Source organism: Polyodon spathula, chromosome 19 (genome assembly GCF_017654505.1).
Source record: "Polyodon spathula isolate WHYD16114869_AA chromosome 19, ASM1765450v1, whole genome shotgun sequence".
Lineage (NCBI taxonomy): Eukaryota > Metazoa > Chordata > Actinopteri > Acipenseriformes > Polyodontidae > Polyodon > Polyodon spathula.
Window position 1 is genome coordinate 2,136,328 of NC_054552.1, and position 20,602 is coordinate 2,156,929.

The 20,602-nt window shown below is 40.5% G+C and overlaps 1 protein-coding gene across 1 annotated transcript; it reads left to right on the forward strand.

Annotated features, from left to right (window-relative positions):
- Positions 1-338: 338 nt before the first annotated feature.
- Positions 339-12,328, forward strand: LOC121294386 (43 kDa receptor-associated protein of the synapse-like). Its single transcript, XM_041218015.1, has 8 exons — positions 339-2,203; positions 4,173-4,511; positions 4,809-4,967; positions 7,905-8,003; positions 8,618-8,740; positions 9,126-9,179; positions 9,495-9,694; positions 10,413-12,328. Exons 1-8 carry the CDS (start codon positions 1,991-1,993, stop codon positions 10,483-10,485), a joined length of 1,260 nt encoding a protein of 419 aa, XP_041073949.1. The 5' UTR covers positions 339-1,990; the 3' UTR covers positions 10,486-12,328.
- Positions 12,329-20,602: the final 8,274 nt, after the last annotated feature.

Consider the following 20,602-nt stretch of genomic DNA (forward strand, 5'->3'; position numbering starts at 1 on the left):
AATACACAAATAACCTTCAGCTATAATTTAAGCTGAGTGAGGGAGCCTGTGGAGAAGCAATGCGTTACAGCAGTTCTAATAATACTCATCATGTATACGAGGTATTTAGGGCTGATTGATGTACAGTTGGAGCACGCACTTAACATTCTGTGCATTTTGTTGTTTAAATTTGGATCTTGGTCTACGCAACAAACCGTATTTAAAGCAGTTACTGCTGGTGCTGAAACACACATTCACACTTGTGGGTTTTGTTGAAAAAAGAATAATGCCTAAAACCAAGTGTTTATATATCAAGCCCAGTGCAACTAGAGAAGAAACAATGGAAGGCATTTCTACTGCATTTCTTTTTCTTGTTGATGAATTTTATTTATTTACTTAGCTTGATGATGCCTGCATTGCTTTCAGAAATCATTGGGGGGGGGGGCTCTTCCTGTTTCATTGCAGAGCACCCAGCTATTATAGAACACATCTCCAAGCATTCCAGGCTGTTTGTCAGTAGTTGTCATCCAAGCACGGGCTGCTATTAGAGTAACCAGCTGGTAGACAGATTCCTTCTAGCTTCTGAGACGTTCCAGGCCAAACAAGACGTGATACATTACTGATGAACTACAGTCCTTTGTGCAATGTATATATGGTAACTCCACACCCTTTGGCTGCTGAAAACCATTCTTAACAAGGACCGTTCTCACTGTCTCTATAGAAAGTTGTGCTCAAGAAAGGACATTGAATTTGTTGCTGCAATTTGTTAACGGTTTGCCAGCAATTAATATAAAGCTCTGGTTCCCGGATATAGAAAACGTACAAATTCCTGTGGTTTAATAAGAGACTGATGTGGAAATACGCAGCACGGCTTTGAAAAATGAAGCGCTTGAGATTCAGAGCCTTTGACTGACACAACTGTAGGCTGCCAGCGGATTATGCTCCTGCAGTGTCGTGTTGGCTGCCAAATGACTTTCATATTAAACCTAGGGACGACTTCTTGCACTGATATGGAAGTTATAGCAGGCAGGGTTTCACAATCCATTCTCCTATGCAATTCAATGGCACCTCTTGTGATGCTGAAGTTTCGTTTTCTAATAATTTATGTTCTTTTTTAAATGTCTCGGTAGAGCAAACCTGATGAGCAACTTATTGTCTGTGCGCACTTACTTCCTTATGCACGCCATGTCGGAAAAAATTCCAGTTCTTTTAGAGTCCTTGTAAGTCATAATCCCATATTCATAGATGCGCACAAATGTGATAGATGCTATGGCATGGTATAAAAACAATGAACACACATTACGAAAGAGGATGCATTAGCAGACTGCAATGTAGTGGTGTTACCTTTCTTTGGGTGGGTGTGACCTTCGGAGTCGCAGAGGGCAGGCTGCAATGTCTGTCAGACCACATGGGCGGGAGTGGCAGGAGCAGCTGGAGCCAGTCATTAAGGAAGCCTGTCTCCTGAGCGAAAGCCAAAGAGCAGCCGTCCACCTCTCCAGTTTCAGGGTTTCTATCTGGGATAAGGATGAGCTTTCAGGGCTGTTCTGTCCGAAGGCCTCCAGTCTCAGGTCCCTGGATTCAGGAGCTGGAAGGATTTGAACAGCTTTCCTTGATCTGTATATCATTTTTTCTTCTGCTGAGTTTTGATGTTTATATTTATTGATCTGTTTGTTCAGTATTGGTCTTGCAAGATATCTCTCTCTCTCTCTCTCTCTCTCTCGCTCAGTGGTAGAAGTTTGTCCTGATCTATGTATAACTTCTTTTTGAAGATCTTGAATGAGTTGCACACATGTTTTTTTGGGCTACCTTCCTAATACCTTTTTTTTTATTATTACCCCATTTGTTTTTAAACTTTTAAGTCATGCATTTTGAGCTGATGTAGTGGAGAGGGGGTGGTTATTTTACTGTATTTATTTATTGCTTGGAGTATCCCTGAAGCTTAAAGGACCACGTGCTGTACGCAGCTGAAAGTTTTGATGCAAACGGAATTCTGTATCCTGCAAAGAGTTTTATGAAGCGCTTTGGAGTGGAAATGGGCCAGGATCAAACCAAGCAGCAGATTGAGAAGGGGCTCCTTCTCTACCAGTCCAACTACACCGACAAGGCGCTTCACATCTGGTTCAAAGTACTGGAAAAGACCTCTGATCCCGGAGGGAAGTTCAGGGTCCTGGGCTGTCTGATCACTGCCCACTCTGAGATGGGCAAATACAGGGATATGCTCCAGGTAATGCTTTAATACTTCCCTAACTATAGCCAAGTTACGAACTGATATTGCAAAAGTCTACCGGAAGCCATAGTATTAGTAAGTTACAGTAGTATTTCATGTTAGATTTCAAAATGTCATATTTTTTCAATTTTTGTCAGTTTTCCATTAAGTAGACCTATATGGAAAACGATGTAATTCAATATCTCAACGTAACTTTACTCAGTAGGTTTCACAGGGCTTTATGAAGCAAAGAAGTTTCGACTGGAGCCTTCTTCTACATTAGGATGCTGATGAAGGCACTATCCAAAATGTTTTGTCTACTTAGTTTCTTACAGTTATACTTAATTCGTTAATGTGTTATAATTACCTATATTAATATCTTCAAAATTCATTCCAAATGAGTTCTTCAGAAGAGGTCCTCACTGTAATTACAACACCACCATGTTTCCTCTTGCTGTCCTCTCCACAGCCCTGACAAAAATCTGATCTCATTCCAGAAATGTGCTGGAAGATGCATGCACAGGAAAACTGGGTGACCTGCAAATGCGTTCTCATCATCGCTTGCATCAATTGTGCACATGTCACACCAATACGTTTTTCAACACAATTTATTTTGAGATTTCTGTTTATGTAAACTAGGGCTTAAATCAAGCGGGACATAAAACCGAATCTGTTATACAATATGTTTCTGCAAGAGTAGACAGAGAGACCGTCTCTTCAGCACATTGGCAGGTATCCTTCGTGTGTCCAAATTTAAACCCTCCTCTACCAATGCAGAAATGCATCTTTGGTTCATTTATGACCCAGTTTAGACTGAAAACAGCCGGGACTATGTTGAAAAAGATACTGGCGTGACAGGTGGAGAACATGGCACTGGGAACATCAACAGTAAATAATATGCTTGTTGTAACACGACACTGTGTTCAAATCTGCAAGTACTGATCCATGCAATTAAAAACACTGAGGGCCAGATTCTCTTTACTCCAGTTATCGCTGGCACACTTTTTTTTTTCCAGAAAGGAGAAACACACCGTTTAGGTGCTTCCTTTGTGTTTTTTCCATTCAGGAATAGCTTGGAGAATCTAGCCCTAAGTGGTTTAGAATGCCTGAAACGTATGCAGCCCCCAGAAAGCCCAGTTTCCAAACCTGTTATTGATCAGTGACATGGCATGCATTGCTATAGAACAGCCTGAATCCGGTTCGGATAAACCAGGTTAATGAAGCTCAGGTGATAAATATCTCATCTCCAAACTCATCCACTCCAAACAAACAATATCCCTGACAAAACGCTGGCTCACTTGTACTGTTTCTTTTTTTTTCTCACATTGTGTGTCTTGTGCAACGTACAAACGGTTTTCTGCCCGGTAATTCATTTGCTTCACTGCTAGACACTGACAAGACTTGAACAAGACAAGGTGTAACAGACCACAGCTGTAGACTGATGTTATCTCCTGTAATAGGCATCAACATGAAACTGTACAAGCATGAATATTCTTACCTCTTATGCACGTTAGCAACATAATAGCATTTCTTGTGCTGGATTATGTTAAAGTAAGTAGACGGTAAGAAGCTATAAATATTCTCAGAAGGAAACTCAATTAAATGACCCTGAGGGTCCAATCCTCAAAAGTGAGGGCCACTCAAAGCCTCCCGGAGGAACACTTTAATAGAACGGCAATGGTTTTCACAGTGAGGAATGCTGCTCCGCCAGGAATCATCACGAGGATGGTGTGTTAGCGCCGGGAGGAGGCATTCTCTTGTTGATGGCAGCTTCTAAACAGAGACAGCAGGCTTTTGCAGGATTCTTCTAACAGCACAGCTAGGGTAGTGTTGGTCCCCCCTTTTGTCTGCTGGAGAGGGGGTAGAACCTCTCTTTTTTTTGTCTTGACTGTTGTAGCTGCATGGCCTTTTATGCCCCCACTGATCGCTTGCTGTTTTACGTGTTACGCAGTTCTGTTACAGGCTCTGCTTTGCTTGTGTGTTCCAGTATGCGCTGAACCAGATAGACACAGCCCGTGAGATGGAGGACCCAGACTACCTGATGGAGGCCTACCTGAACCTGGCACGCAGCAACGAGAAGCTCTGCGACTTCCAGAAGACCATCTCCTACTGCAAGACCTGTTTGAACATGCAGGGCACCACCACCAGCCTGCTGCTCAACGGGCAGGTGTGCCTCAGCATGGGCAACGCCTTCCTGGGAATGAGCGTCTTCCAGAAAGCGCTGGAGAACTACGAGAAAGGCCTGCGCTACGCACACAACAACGATGACAAGATGCTGGAGTGCAGGGTCTGCTGCAGCCTGGGGAACTTCTACACCCAGCTCAAGGTACCAGACACGTTCCTGAGACACGTGAGAGTTACCTGACTTTTTTTTTTTCACTTCAGTAATTTATTTGCTACCTTGCAAAATTATATTGCCTTTTTTTTTGTTTGTTTTTTTTTTTTTTTTTACATTTTATTTTTTTAGGAAAGGGCGTTATGGCCTGTTATCAACAGTCGGTCTTAGTAAAGAAGTCATCAGTAAACCTGCCTATCAGGATGCTGAAAATAACCCTTTGCAGAGTGAATGAACTGGATCGTTTCCACGTATGGCAATGAGTTTTATATCCTGTGTGCTCTGCAGGACTATGAAAAGGCGCTGTTCTTCCCCTGTAAAGCTGCAGAGCTCGTGAACGACTACGGAAAGGGCTGGAGTTTGAAGTATCGGGCGATGAGCCAGTATCACATGGCAGTGGCATACAGGAAGCTGGGGCGCCTACTAGAGGCGATGGACTGCTGTGAGGTATAGCTGCTTCATTACAGTGTTACTGTGGCATGCTGTGAGGTATAGCTGCTTCATTACAGTGTTACTGTGGCATGCTGTGAGGTATAGCTGCTTCATTACAGTGTTACTGTGGCCTGCTGTGAGGTATAGCTGCTTCATTACAGTGTTACTGTGGCCTGCTGTGAGGTATAGCTGCTTCATTACAGTGTTACTGTGGCATGCTGTGAGGTATAGCTGCTTCATTACAGTGTTACTGTGGCATGCTGTGAGGTATAGCTGCTTCATTACAGTGTTACCGTGGCCTGCTGTGAGGTATAGCTGCTTCATTACAGTGTTACTGTGGCATGCTGTGAGGTATAGCTGCTTCATTACAGTGTTACTGTGGCCTGCTGTGAGGTATAGCTGCTTCATTACAGTGTTACTGTGGCCTGCTGTGAGGTATAGCTGCTTCATTACAGTGTTACTGTGGCATGCTGTGAGGTATAGCTGCTTCATTACAGTGTTACTGTGGCCTGCTGTGAGGTATAGCTGCTTCATTACAGTGTTACCGTGGCCTGCTGTGAGGTATAGCTGCTTCATTACAGTGTTACTGTGGCATGCTGTGAGGTATAGCTGCTTCATTACAGTGTTACTGTGGCCTGCTGTGAGGTATAGCTGCTTCATTACAGTGTTACTGTGGCATGCTGTGAGGTATAGCTGCTTCATTACAGTGTTACTGTGGCATGCTGTGAGGTATAGCTGCTTCATTACAGTGTTACTGTGGCATGCTGTGAGGTATAGCTGCTTCATTACAGTGTTACTGTGGCATGCTGTGAGGTATAGCTGCTTCATTACAGTGTTACTGTGGCACGCTGCGAGGTATAGGTAATTGTGCAGTGCTGTGGGGTATAGCTGCTTCATTACAGTGTTACTGGACAGCGCGGTTTGAAGACGTTTGAAGGTGTTTTCTCACGCCACTTTGACTTGTTCAGCTGTGCCATTTTATTGATGTTTGAAAAATAGGTCAGTTCATGAGTTCCAGTCAGCGTATCATAATTCTCCATAGCTCTTAATATGAGCAAACATGAAGCCACTATTTTAGGAACAGTGTCTTGAAACCTGGTTCCAGGAGACCGGGAGACCTAGTTTGAGGTTGCTGTATCAAACTCCAAGTCTCTCCTGGTGTGCTGTGCAGTGGCCTGAAACCTAGCCTCCTGAAATCAGGTTCCACGCCACACAGAATAAAACAAAAGCGACAGTCTGTCATTATAATAATATCACTGCATGAACAAAATATTATGCAGTATGCTGTCTGCAAGGTAAAACAGCATGTATTATATAAAAAAAAAAAAAATAGCGTTGTAATTCCAAAACTTAAGCTTTCATTTTTTTGGTATTCTGCATCAGAACCTGTCAATGTGATTACAGCATTCTAACACACTGCCTGACTTGTCTTACACTCTAAATCCTTGAGAGAGAGAGAAAAAAAAAACACTATAGCAGAACTGTTAGCTGCACAGCAGCCTGTAGTAATGGTCTTCTTCAGTGTGCGTCACTTTGATCTGAGGCGTGCTTCAGATACCCATCCTGTTAGCCTCCCTCTGAATCATATTCTCCAACCCCCTCTACATAACACCTGCTCTTCACTCCTGCAGTAAACACAACAAACTGACTGTGACAGATGCGCCTCTCTGAGGAGACCGCAGCCCGGCGTCATGTTCTGAGGACCTTGTCCCTTAAGAGACTGCATCCTGTCAGGTGAAAAAAAATGAGACCCTAGCAGAGTCAATGGAGAGCAGATCAGATCTTGTTACAAACAGGTTTAAAATCTACCCCCCTCTGCCTACTCTAGAGCTTCCCATTAAAGCAGTTTGTTTACAGTACTAATTCTTGCAAGAACTTTGGATGTTTGGAAACCTGTCAGTTATTCGGGAGAGGCTTGTCCTTACATTTCAGTGCCAGCCCTTTAAGAGGCTGTTGCTATGGCTGTAAAACTCCTGTCACCATGGCAACCATTTCTCCTGCAGTAAATGGCTTATGTACAGTCTCTGATGTTATTTTCACTTTGACTCTGAGAAAGTCTGTCCATCCTGCTACCACACTGTGGACTAACTTCCTGTGCAGCACGTATTAGGGTCCCTCCTGAACCTCACACTTATTTTTTTTGTATGTAAACGTCGATACCCGCTGCACTTTGAGTCGGGGGAAGGATTTCACCAGACCCAAAGTGAAAAAATGAATTCTGCGAATGAGACATAAAGTAAAAAGTAAACAAACAAAAACAAAGAAAGGATTGCCTCCTGAAATCCTTTCCAGGATACGCTTTACATAATAATAGAGACACTTTCTCTTTGATTTGTTCACATTATGGGTCGTGTACTTCCAAAAATTTGAATAACTGTATTTTATTTTATTATTTTATTACACCGTGACAGAAACCATGCAAAACTGTGAAAATGAAATAAAATGCTAAATGAATCGCTCCCTACTGTTTTTTAGTGTGAGGCAGGCAAAACTGTTTTTTCTTTCATAGCTATTGAAAGTGCAGCCTTTTCAGTCCTTGGTATATACTGCCCTCAGATGGCCTTTTGACGTAACCTATTCAAAAAGCAATACACGTGCATTACAATCCTGTGGAACTTCAAGCAAAATATCGCTATTTATTTATTTATTCATTCATTCATTCATTCATTTCGTTTGCTAATTTTTTTAATGGGTAACTAGGACAAGTAAGGACAAGTAAATTAGCAATATATAGTACAATATATTGTGGTATGCCACATTTAAATTTAGGAGCTACACATTCAGCTTTTTAATTGTAAAGACATGATATGTGTGTTATAACCTTTTAAAAAAAAATTAACATGTCATCAGTTACAACTGTAATTAGACATAAGTAAAATGGGAATCGCCACCCCTGATCTGGAGGATGGTAGTGTATTGGTATGGGTGTGGTCATCTATTCTCTGCTTGCAGGAATCAATGAAGATCGCCCTGCAGCATGGTGATCGGCCACTCCAGTCTCTTTGCTTGCTGTGCTTCGCTGACATACACCGGAGCAGAAACGATGTGGAGGTACAGCTCTGTCTATACAGTATGTTGGCTTCGCTTCCCTCTTCTGACACCGCAATGTTTTCTTACAAGAGCTTTTCAGAGGTAAAGACTAACGTGTCGGGTCTTAAAGGTGCCAGCTGAAACGTTTATCTTCTTCGCTTGGTTCCTTATAGTTTTACCTTGGAATTCTGTGCGTGATTGAGCGTTTTGAAATCAATAGATGATTTACCAAGAGCTGTTCCAAATGCTGAAAGCCAAGCAAAGATGCAGAGCAGGCTGGACCAAACTTACTGTCAATCAATTTTCAATCGCGCGTTATTTTACATTCACTAGATCTCCCTTTTCAGGAGGGTCCTCCTGGTGCATGATTATGTTTGAGCACCAAGGGAATTAGGATACCAAACAGAAACAGTTGCTGGGTGATTGAGGAATATAGAACGCATTAAAATTCTACTCCTATTTCCAACACGTGATCATGACATTTGACTGGCGGTGGACCATCAGCAGTCACCATGAGCAGGTCTTTTAAAATGAAAGAACGCATCTCCTTTATTTGTGTGCCATGTATTTTGTGGGCTGAATTGAATGCCAGTTGTCCGTAGCGGTTATATAAAGCGCCTGTCTGTTTATTTTAGAAAGCACTCCCTCGCTACGAGTCGTCCATGTGTATAATGACTGAGACCGGTAATCGTCTTGGGCAGGTGCACGTCTACTTGGGCGTGGCGAAGTGCTGGCTTATGCAGAAGGAGCTCGACAAGGTGAGGCCGAGGATGTTCACGACAGGGTCTGTATCTCTGGAGAATGTTGCCGATACTGCGGCCCTTGTACCCTGGTATTGGTGCACTGTATTTTTGCAGTTTTCCCATTGTTGTACTATGCATTTACCAGAGTTTGCCAGACTTTACAACGCTTGCCAATGCTTTACTATGCTTTCACTGTGCTTTCACTATGCTTTATTACACTTTGCTATGCTTTTACTGGGGACAGCTTTTATAAGAGGAGGCATAGAGAGCATTGTAGCCATGCATATCGAGTTCCGCTTTATTTTTTGTTGAATCTAAGGAGATACTGTATTGCACTGTATTATGCTTTGTACTAACAACATTGGATGAATAATATGTCATCTCCCTTTTATTCTCCTAGGCTCTAGACACTGTTCAGAGAGCACAAGAGTTAGCAGAAGACTTGGGAAATAAGGTAATGTATGTTATGTATTCAACAGGCCAGGAGCTCTATAAGATGAAGCAACTTTAAGATCCAAGCAGCACACTTTGTGCAGGAGAAAGGCACAGCCTACAGGCTTTTTACATGTAGGCAAACCTGTTGACCAACTGCATTGCAATTCCACATTGCTGCAGTGCATCACATTCAGTGAGCACTAATATGTAAAGCTGAAGCAACAGGTGAGTTTAGATTAATGTTCGGAGAGGCGTCTATGGGAGACTAGAAGCGTGACACATGGATGCAGTCAGCGCAAGAAGGACCTTGTCTGTTATCCCTGTACCTCCTCAGCTGTGCATCCTGAAGGCTCACTGCCTGAACGAGGGCATCTTCCGCTCCAAGGAGCAGCAGACGGAGCTGCGGGAGCAGGTGGTGAAGTTCCACGAGTGCGTGGAGGAGATGGAGCTCTACTGTGGGATGTGTGGGGAGTCCATCGGGGAGAAGAACCACCAGCTGCAGGCGCTGCCCTGCTCCCACGTATTCCACTTAAAGTAGGCGCTCGGACAGGGGCAGGGGAGGGTTCCTATTGGGTGATCCAAGGGTAGGCTGATTGGAAACCAGGTTCCCATGTCTTTCCAAAGGTCCATCAGCTGCTGTGTTAATCCCCTGTTCTGTGACGATAGTCAATGAAACTTTAAACCTCGCTGTGGTGTGTATGGAGAGTGACCTGCTCTGTCTGCTTGCAATTGAATAGCAATATAAAACTAAGGTTACCCGATGACTCCATGTACATGTGGACAGTTTGGGGCAGTTCAGGCTTTTCAGCCCATATTGCAATGCATTCTGGTACATTTTACTTGTCTGAGTTACCTTTCACAGCATGACTACACATTGAATGCACTGTGGGGGGTGAAAAGCATAGACTGTCCAAGTGCAGTGGCACTGGAACAATTTTTAAAGTGGGGGTGCTGAAAGCCATTGAACAAAACTGTAACCCCTGTATATGATTGAAGCCATGCAGAGCCAAGGGGGTGCTGCCGCACCCCCAGCACCCCTAGTTCCAGCACCCTTGTCCAAGTGTATGTGGAGTCATATGGTAACCCTACAAAAATCCGCCACCTGCCTTAATAACCCTGGGCTGCCAGGACTGGATTGATTCAACGTGGGTATAAACTTTTAGAAGAGTTGGAGGTGGAAAAACTGAAGCATTCTTCTCTAGAATGGCTGATCCACTTGCATGTAATCTGACAGGCGTCTTCCTCTTTGCAGATGCCTACAGTCCAACGGGACGCGAGGCTGCCCAAACTGTCGCCGATCGTCAGTGAAACCTGGCTATGTGTGATGGGGTGGGGTCGAGTTCCCTGGGTTGCGGACACACGAGACTGAAGGCCCTCTGGTTGGGCAGGTCTTGGACGCTGACTCCCGATTGAAGTGGAAGAACAGAGATGTCTCATACAGGTAAACAGGCTCCGTCATGGCAAAAGAGGGTCGTCTTCTTTCCGAGGCAAACAGAGAATTCAATTACAAGATGGAAGCACAGCATATACAACAGCCAGACAGCTGGAATTAAAAAAAACACAGTTTGATTGTCTGTTCTAGCAGTTGAGATCACTGTTCAAAGAGGGGTAAAGCATTGGGACGGCATGTCCATGTTTTATGGTGTGTTTGATTTAAATGACGGTTCGACTTGTTTTGCCGGACAGTATGATCTACAGGGGTGGGAGAAACATGGTTTCTCGGCGTCACATTCTCAGATTCTCATGCCGGACTGAGTAACACGGATTTCATTTCGGAACGGACACCTTTTCTGTAACATGGCTACAGTAACCATGCAAACACACATGTTTTACAAAGGAAAACACGGGATGGGGTTATTTGTTTTATTGATGGTCTCTGTAAATGTGAAAAAAAAATTACCCATAAGATACAACTATCCTTTTGAATCCTCTTAGCTGTAGTTTTGTCTTTTTACAGTGGTACAGCGGGACTAACTATAATTAACTTACTTTGGACTTGATTTTACTTAGTGAATATGTAAAGCAGCTGCTTCAGAATAATTACATATTCATGAGATCGATCTATTGGTTTTGTTGTTATATTTTATAAAACGCTGCTAAAAAAAATATTTCAAATATTGTTGTTAATGAACAGTACAGTTTGGTTTATCTGTGGTACAAGACAACCTCATACAGTATGGGGTTTAAAGTATGATCAATATTTATTCTGTTATTTTGTTTTTCAGTTTGTTATGTTTTCATAACATTTAAAGAAATAAAACCTATTATGAATAATTATCATTTAAAATACCTTTCTCGCAATTCAAAGCAGCATCGTGTTGGCTTAGCATTTGTGTTAATAGATTTTCATTCTTCGCCTGCATCCCTTTATATTTGATATGATGTTGTACAGTCTTTGGCAGCTGACTTGCTTTAAACAGCTGGCCTCTTAACCCCTTCATGTAGACTAGGAATTGAGCAGCTGTTCAAACAGGTTCTTCTTTAAATACATTTGAGAGAGAGAGGCTAGCACCAGGAGGTAAGTGACAATTCGGATGATCATATCCAGCCTGTCACTAAATTCCAAACCCTGTCGCGTGCACCTCATTGCAAAAATAAGAACGTTAGCTTGTTTTTTATTTGTGGGACGCTCGTGTCCCTTGTACCTGAAATGGTTGAAAGAGAGATATTGCATGCTTCCCTTCACAAAAATGTTCCATACAAAATGATGTTGTAACGATCTACTGTTCCTTTCTATTTAAATGTGCAGGCATCCTGGTATTTAGTATGTTTATTTATTTTATTTTATTCTTCTATACTGTACATTAGCTAATTGCATTCTCATGATGTGCCTGTTCTATGTAAAGTGCTGAACTGCTGGTTCATTTTATTTTTTATTTCTTGTATTTGATAAGTGGTTCTGTATTCTTTTATACAGTGATGCATCTATCTCTCCTGCACATTTTATTTGATTACATTTTCTGCAAGGTTGCTATCCTTACATGAGGGATTTTTTAAAACTGAATATTTCTTTATTTGCTATTTCACTTTTATCTTTACCAATATATTTGTACACTTTACATGTGCATTTACAGGTTGCAATGCCCCTTAATGTATCTATGGCCCTTTATGTTTACTGTGGACTAAAATGTCAGCTAAATTTGCATCCCTTCTAAACGCTACGATTGGTGTTTTCAGAAATGTCTTTTTCATTTTTTTATGAAAATATATATATTAGCTCAAAGAGTCAGCTGCCATATAATTATGTGGACTGAAGGAGAAGCATTGGCAGGAGGGTCTAAGTAATTCCCAAATCCAACTTTAAAACCATAGAAAGAAAGATTATCAAATTCCATCATCATACTGTGATGGAAACAGTCCCGTGTTTTCAGGGAGTTGATATGCAAATGATAACGCTGCCATATGTGTTTGCACCCTTGGAAATTAATTCTTAACTTTATCAATGATGCCATTTGGACAGTAGGAGGGCTCATCTCCTATTGGCCCACAGAGATAATGGAGAGCATGTTGAGTGGCAACTCAAGCTACCAAACGACAGTGCTTTCTCATTGGCCAGTACCTTTCGTCCCCCATCGCTGTTTGACCCCCCCAGTGACTATACTGTATAACCACCCTGTTAAATTCCTATGCAGTTTTTGTTGTGCTTTCAAACATTTAAGTCTTCTTTGCTGCTCCATGTACAAGTGTGTCAGACCAGCTGTCAACTTGAATAAACCCTAACCATTAAAAAAAAAAAGATTAGATTCTGCTCATTGGAGTACAAATCTGTGCTATGCTTATGTCATACCTAATGTGATGTAAACAATAAATAAAACCAATCATGTCTAAATTCATAAGATCCCATGGTCTTGTGTAAAACCAAATGTAAATGTGTGGTATCCTTTTCGGTCCTGAATAATTTTTGTCAAGCTGAAGAATAAAATCCTTTATTGAGTATATGCAAGACAACAGGACCTTTTTTTTTTTTATGGAACCTTAGGCGATATCTCTGTGCTTTGAGAAGAGGGATTCTTATCTTTGGGCAAAAAAGAAACTTGTGATTCCAGCTACAGTTGCATGAATCCCACGCAGTGTTCTGGAGCCGTGGTTCATTTAGGCAGCCGCTGTAAGAAAGAAGCAAGTTGACTTTGCAAATAAAAAAGAAACAATAACTTTGATGGAATACAGTATTAAATAGTGATGATTATAAACTAGAGGTAAACAAAATCAAAGGGTGGTTTAAACCACTGGTTTTAGCAATTGACTGATCGCTGACAGACTCAACAAGCAGAGCGTTACCACTGGCAGTTATTGGAGAAATCTTACCATTCCCACAAGATTCGTCCAGTAAGACTGGAGACTTTGTAGTTTCGAATCATAAACTTTCATACAGTCAGAGGCGCAATACATAGAGTCCTGGATGTCAAGTACATCAAACTTCAGTAAAACCTGGAAAAATAAATCCTTAAATAAATAAATAAGATTCTGAACCTGTGCATCACAAAATTCGAAAAGGGGCGGACATATTGTGCAGAGATTTAACTAAAATGCAAATATTTTGCTGCCCTTTTAAAAGTTTAACAGCTAAGTTTAAAAAAATAAAAATAAAAGCATGGTGAAGAATAGGTATGCATCGTAAAGCACAGAGAGGTAAACTACCGTAAAGGCATAGTGTAATCAAGGGAAAAGCATGAGAAAACTGCAAAAACAGGGCTGAACTTTTATAAGTTCATTTTCATTGGTTTATCTTCCTCTTTGGAAATCAACTTAATCAACCTCTTTGGAAAAAGCAGTTGAGCTAATGAAAGGTAAAAAAAACTGTTTTGACAATTTTCAGCTGAGCTCCTTGTCCAGGTACTTTTGGAAACAGATTACTGTCGGCTACATATGGTGAATAGTGCTGTTCCTTGACTGACACTGCACACACCTGACTGGAAGGCACTGTTACCAGACACATGCAATTAGAACGATCTGGGTAGGTATCCAGGTAGGTGAACTCAATTCTCCAGTCTCCTTTCCCTTCAGTGTGGCGCTGTTCATTTCTGTTGAAGATTGTTGCGTTCTTTGGATTTTGTATATCAGTTTAGAAGTGGTAGTTACATCAAACTCAACAATATAGATGACAAGTGGCTGCTGCTATCTGGGACCTGTACCTGTTCATTTAATGCAGGGCTGTCCAATCCCGGTCCTGGAGGATAATTCCACTCCAGGTTTAACAGGTACAATGAGATAATTACTGCTTCAGGGTCTGGATTGGGGTTTCATTAAATAGTTCAAATCAGGGTTGGAACAAAAACCAGGAATGGAAAAGCCAACTTTGACCATCCCTGACTGAATGTGTTCTCGCTGTAATCTGACCATGTGACCAAAGTTACTAGGGTGCAGCCCTTTGGAAGTTATCATGTTGAGTCTGTCATTGTGAGGAGAGGGTCGCAATCCAGGCTGGCTGTCCTGTCTGCTCAAACTGTGCAGAATACTCGTGCCAATGTACCAATACAATTCTGCCTTATGCTGTATGCACGGGATGCCATCTGCACACAGGATAAGATGTATTATTTTGACTTGGTTGAGTTCTCACACAGCGTGTGATTTATAAATGTCTATTTATAAATCACGTAACATAAATGTCTATAACATTATGCAATTTGGAATAGAAATTTATTATACATATCAAGAAAACAAAAAAAATGCATATGAAAAGAAAAGGATTTGTCATGCAGATACAGTCAGCTGACTCACCACTTGCACTCCTGCAATTATATAGCTTATTTATTTTCTGAATATCTATAGCAGTCATTCCAAATCGCTGTCCATTGACAACCGCTGGGTTGGGAATGGGCGTGTCTGTGGAACGGCAAAAACAGCACAGCTGCCTGGTCATAATGACACCTGTTTTAAAACACGGCTTACTGAATGTTTCAGACAAAGGTAAAAAAATAAATAACCTTAAAGTTGTAGTACAGTAGGGATAATGGCACTGTGATAGCGTGTTCCCCTGTAATAATGGAACTCTCTCATTGAAATAGTGATCGGCTCAGGAGTTTCATTATTACCTTGTAACACACCACAGCACTGACAATCTCCCGCAAGCGTTCCAAGCCTCTTTATAATAACATTTTCACTGGAACAGTACTGATCGAGTCTAATGGTTTGGCCGCTTGTTGAGAACATGTATCTTCACAAGGTGTCGCTGTTGCACTATTTATAGGTGTTCTAAGGAGCCATTTAAAACTAGGAAAGCGCAGATTACTTGTGCATCAGGCCTGGTTACAAACACATGCTCATTTCATTATTAACCGTGTAGAGCAAAAACTATATAAAGTCGATAGCCACTTTTTGGGGAATTAGCCCAATTTTTTTGAATTGATAGCCGCTTTTTTTGGAAATTGATAGTATTTTATGTTGGCTACTGTAGCTTGCGAGTCCTGATCTTTCCCCCTTCATCCTGGCAAATTCCTTGGTATCTTCAAAACAACAGAATGGATTTCCTTGAAATGCAAGTGGCCCGACAGCTGAAATAATGAAAGCAACACTGTTTTTACTTTAAAAAGCGGTTTATTTGATTGCTTTAAGCTCATGACAAGAGTGGTTTGATATCTGATTATCAACTGGCTTTCCCTGCACTCCTGAAGAACCCCTTTGTTATATGTACTACAGCAGCAGGGTTGTTTGTCTTGGTAAAATGGACCTTGGTTGCTTACTGCAATACATATTGAGATTCCACTCCCCAAATTATGTTGTTGAAATTTTAAAATAAATAAACAATAACACTTCTGTGCAAGCTTAGACACTTGCAAATTGGTATTTAATTTCATTCAAAACATAGATCTATAATAATTCAGACTGGCTTTTTTCAAACATACCGTGTATAGGATCACATCATCTCTTCAAGCTGAAACATGTATTCAAACTGATCAAGGTGCTGTGTTTACAGTGAGCCTGGCCCCAGATCAAACATACAAATCAGCATCAGTTTTAGTACAAAATTACAAAAGTCAATATAAAGCAATACTTGTGAGCTTCCATCTGTTAACAGACATTTGTCATCTCCGTGTGGCACAACCTGGTGCACTAACCCTGCCTCACCGCTCTGCCTGTACAGACATAAACTTCCTCTCAAATTGTGGCTGTCACACGTCCACACTTTTAATCTGCAACACCCCAAAATTAACTTAGAATGCAGATGTGCATCAAATGTGAAGTTTTTGGCCTCTTGTCTACCAGAAACAGAAATGTCACAAGACTACGCAACAATGTGAGCAAAAGTATGCTGACAGACAAGGTCATCTGTTACAACATAGCCTTGATGTGTTTAGGCAAGCCTGCAAATGTGAATTTGGTTTCTCGAAGGGTTTCTGAAAGACGAGGTGCATCAAGTACAATTTTGCATTTGGAAGCCTTAAAAGCAAGCATTTTTCTTAATTATCTAATTACAGTTACATCAAGCACATCCAAAAGACAGTGAGCACGGTGGTCAGGCTGAGAAGAGACTTGCTCAGGGCTGTAACCGTGCCACTGTTGCAGAGATTGGTATTGCAGCAATGGAACTTGAAGTTAGAATATTGAGGGAACAGCTGCCCAAGTTTTAAAATGTCACAATCCTGATACCGGAAACACTGCTGATGAAGCACAGTTCCACCTTTAACAAAACAACAAACAAATAGATAAACAAAACATATACAAAAAAATGAACATCAAGACAAAATTAATTTGTTTCTTTGTTCACATCACACTCGCAAATCTTATATCTTTCTGTTTCAGTAAAGCAGGCTTCAAAACTGTCTTACAAAGGACTTCTTTAAAAATCTGGATTGGTCCTCTGGATTTGATATATCTATATATAGTATATTATATATATATATATATATATATATATATATATATATATTATATACGTCATATAATGCATATATATACAATATATATACATATATATATGCTGCAGTATATAACACAATTACCAGTTCTACAATATTTCAAATGACTTATTATAAATCCAAATGTAACTGCTTGCATACAGGATTGATTAAAAATACAACCTGGAAATAAAGAGTTGTTATACTGACCTCAGTTTAAACTAGTTAGGTGTTATCATTAACTGTAGCAGCAGTTATTTAAAATAAATACCTGTATTGCTTAATTTCAAGCAAGCATCATTCAAGTTTCCACAAGTCTGCTCACAGGATGGCTCCGGTTGTTGGCAGATATAACACTTTAGAGCAAATCCTTCAAAAACAATGAAAAAGAAATAGATGCATTTGACATGTTATTCATTTATAGCATGTTACTTTCCAAATACTGAAGTTTGTGGAGAGAATGTATTGATCAGGTTAGCTAAGCATGTAAAAACACAAAAAGCGCAGACTGACTTACCAACACTGAAGAAGGAAACACACAAAACTATGCAGATCACCGCTCTGTTCTTCATTCTGCTGGGATATCCTTTACATGGAGCATAACAAACAAAACGGCTGCAAATAAAGCATGGAGAATAAGATCCTTTGTATTTAAACATAACTGGTTAATGGATACATTACAAACCGCTTTCTTTATCCAAATTTAACACATTATTCATTTAACAATCATGTGTAGGCTGGCTGTCTTTGTACCTCTGCATACCATGCCATTAACCTTAGTGATGAATATTTACACCTCTTGTGGCTGAGTAGAGGGAAGGAAAGGTGTAGTCCTTGAGGTTCAGATCTACAACCCCCAGAATACCTTGGGTTGGAATTAGCCAGGATCAGAATCACATGGCTCTAGTTTAATTAGAAACCTGATAGTAATAAAAGCAGGCCAAGGTGTGTTAGCTGTCTGTGTGAAGGCTAAGGCCTGGGTGAGAGAAGGTATTACCTGTAGCTGTCCGGTTACAGTGCAAAACTGATACGTTTAGCACTCCTGTAAGGATTTTGTTTGTTTATTTTGTATTTACTTTTCAGAAAGTGGCTATTTACTGGACTAATAAACACAGGTACAGCCCTAGTTTCCTGAACTTTGTTGTGTGTCAAATCCCTTTTCCTGCGCTAGCAGAATGTTTAAGGTGCCAAACAGTGTGGCAGTCATGGTACAAACTAGCTACAAGACACCCTAGCAACAAACATACCATTGTAATAGACTGGAGCTGGTTTGATAGCCCTTATAATAATATTTTTTATACAGCGCCTTTCATAGTGGACCACCATCACAAAGCGCTTCACAAGATAGGAGACCAGGGTGTGTGAACTATGCATCAGCTGCAGAGTCACTTAAAACAACGTCCCGCTGAATTTCTCTTAACGTGCCCGTCTATTGCAAAGTCTGGTCTTGTAATGAACGTTTAATCACTAACACCAGACTGATGTGCTGAGACAGAGCGTTCAGTGCACACGTGGCTAATTTACATATTAAATAGGTCCGTTTGAAATGAGCCATGTTTAAATGCCATATAAACATTTGGGCGGTTACTGCAGTCTGTCTTTGGGATAAAAATAAATAAATAAAAAAATACATATTTTAATAAACTAAAACCCTAGGCTTAACTCCATTTTATTTCCTGTGTGCGTTCGTGCCTGCAAACAGATCTGTACTTTTGTTTTTTGCTTTTTTTTTGTTTGTTTTTTTCAATGACCCGATTAAAGTTTATTCTAATTTAGGTGCTACTGGTTAATTTCAAAATACAGAATGTATGGCCAATCAGAAACCGAAGTATTTCCACCATGGTGTAATTTTACAAGTCGTGAGGGTAAGAATTTTTAGCTTTCAATTCAGTGAAGAATACGGATTGTTGGCGCAATACTACATTACTACCAAAGGGCGATCAAGATTAAATACAGCCAGATTAAAAACGCCAAAAATGCCAATAACATGTTTTGCAATGAGGTCAGCTGTAAAGATGCGTGGATAGAGAACTTTTCTATGCCTGCTTTTCTGTAATTGTATTATCAATACAAATACATGATTGCCATTTGATATCAAGGAATAGTCCCTACGTCATTTCTGAGTGATTAAGGCTAGCACGGAGGCTTCGTTGATTTTAATTAGTAATTACAATACAATGATGTTGATGTTTCCGTTATAATACAGTAACTTTTATAATTGTACCCATCACACACTCCCGAGGCTTGTGCGTTTTGTTGTCATGTTATTGGACAGACCTTTCTTTTTCTGTTTTCATTTTATTATGACTCTCAGATGGGGATACACAGTAGACTTTTTTTTTTGGAAAGGGGTTCGCAGCTTAAAAAGATTGAAAACCCCTGTTCCAAAGTGATTTGGTACAATGAATATCCTCTATTCAGAGATACACCAGCATCACTGGGACACATTTCCCAATATTTTCCCTAAAGTGACAGTGAGCGTTGTAGAGACACCTTGGTTGTATCTACAGCTTTACAGTTTTATTTTTTTTACTCTTCACAAAAAAGCTCAGTAAACTCTGTTGACATAATTAAAACAAACAAAAAATAGGAAAGGGTGGTTGGTTCTGAATCAAACATATGGACCCCCTCACGGAAGAAAATTTCCCCCTAAAAATTTGAGAGGGGGCCACATTGCCCCTCAGTCCTGGAGCAAACACTGTTGTAAACCCGTTTCTCTAACCACTGGACCACACAGCCTCCTATAGCATATGTAAGCTCTGTAGTAAAGCCCAGGTATTTATGGTAAAGAATATCCAAAAATGAATAAATAAATAAATAAAAACACCTTAAAACTCAGGGGGAAGTCTGGGAAAACTCCAAAAGTACTGTGTAAATTTACCATGGTAAAAAACTTTCATAAGGGACCTGACATTCGTGCAGGAGGTGCAGTTGTCGAAAGCAGGGAACAGACTCTGCGAAATAGTCTTGAAAGCATGCATGTCAGAACATAGTACCAGGATCTGAGCGATACCAATGGTGAGTAACAATTAACTGTTATTAATGACTTATTAATTAATTAGTCAACCAGATTAGTTATACCCTCAATAATCTACTGTATAATTGTGTACTTAGCATTTTAGAACAAAAACCGAACTGCAAAAAATAGCAAATATTGATGATGTATCTTAATTTGCTATTAAGCTAATGTAAAGTCTGTGAACTCTGAAGTCATTGTACACACTTGTAACAGCAGCGATGTGACTAGCTGCTTATCTAATCAGATAGCACCGCAGCACGCATTTTATTAATGACGCACTTCTTGTAGCTGCAGCATTGATCTGTCGGGTGTGGCAATGCGCAATGGAATAATACTAGGGGACAAGCAGCGGACACTATGCTGGCCCTGAGTGGGCGAGATGCCAATCTGTTCGTACAGCTAGATCAAAGATTTAAACAGTGACCAGGAAGGTTTTATTTCTATAAGCAAGTTCACTTAAACCCGTACTTCATATTCTTTAACATACTAATTAAACGTGCGTATAATACAATGCAGATCTTATTATTTATTTGTAAATATTGTGATTTTTAGGATAATATGTCCACCTTTAATAACTATACTGACGTA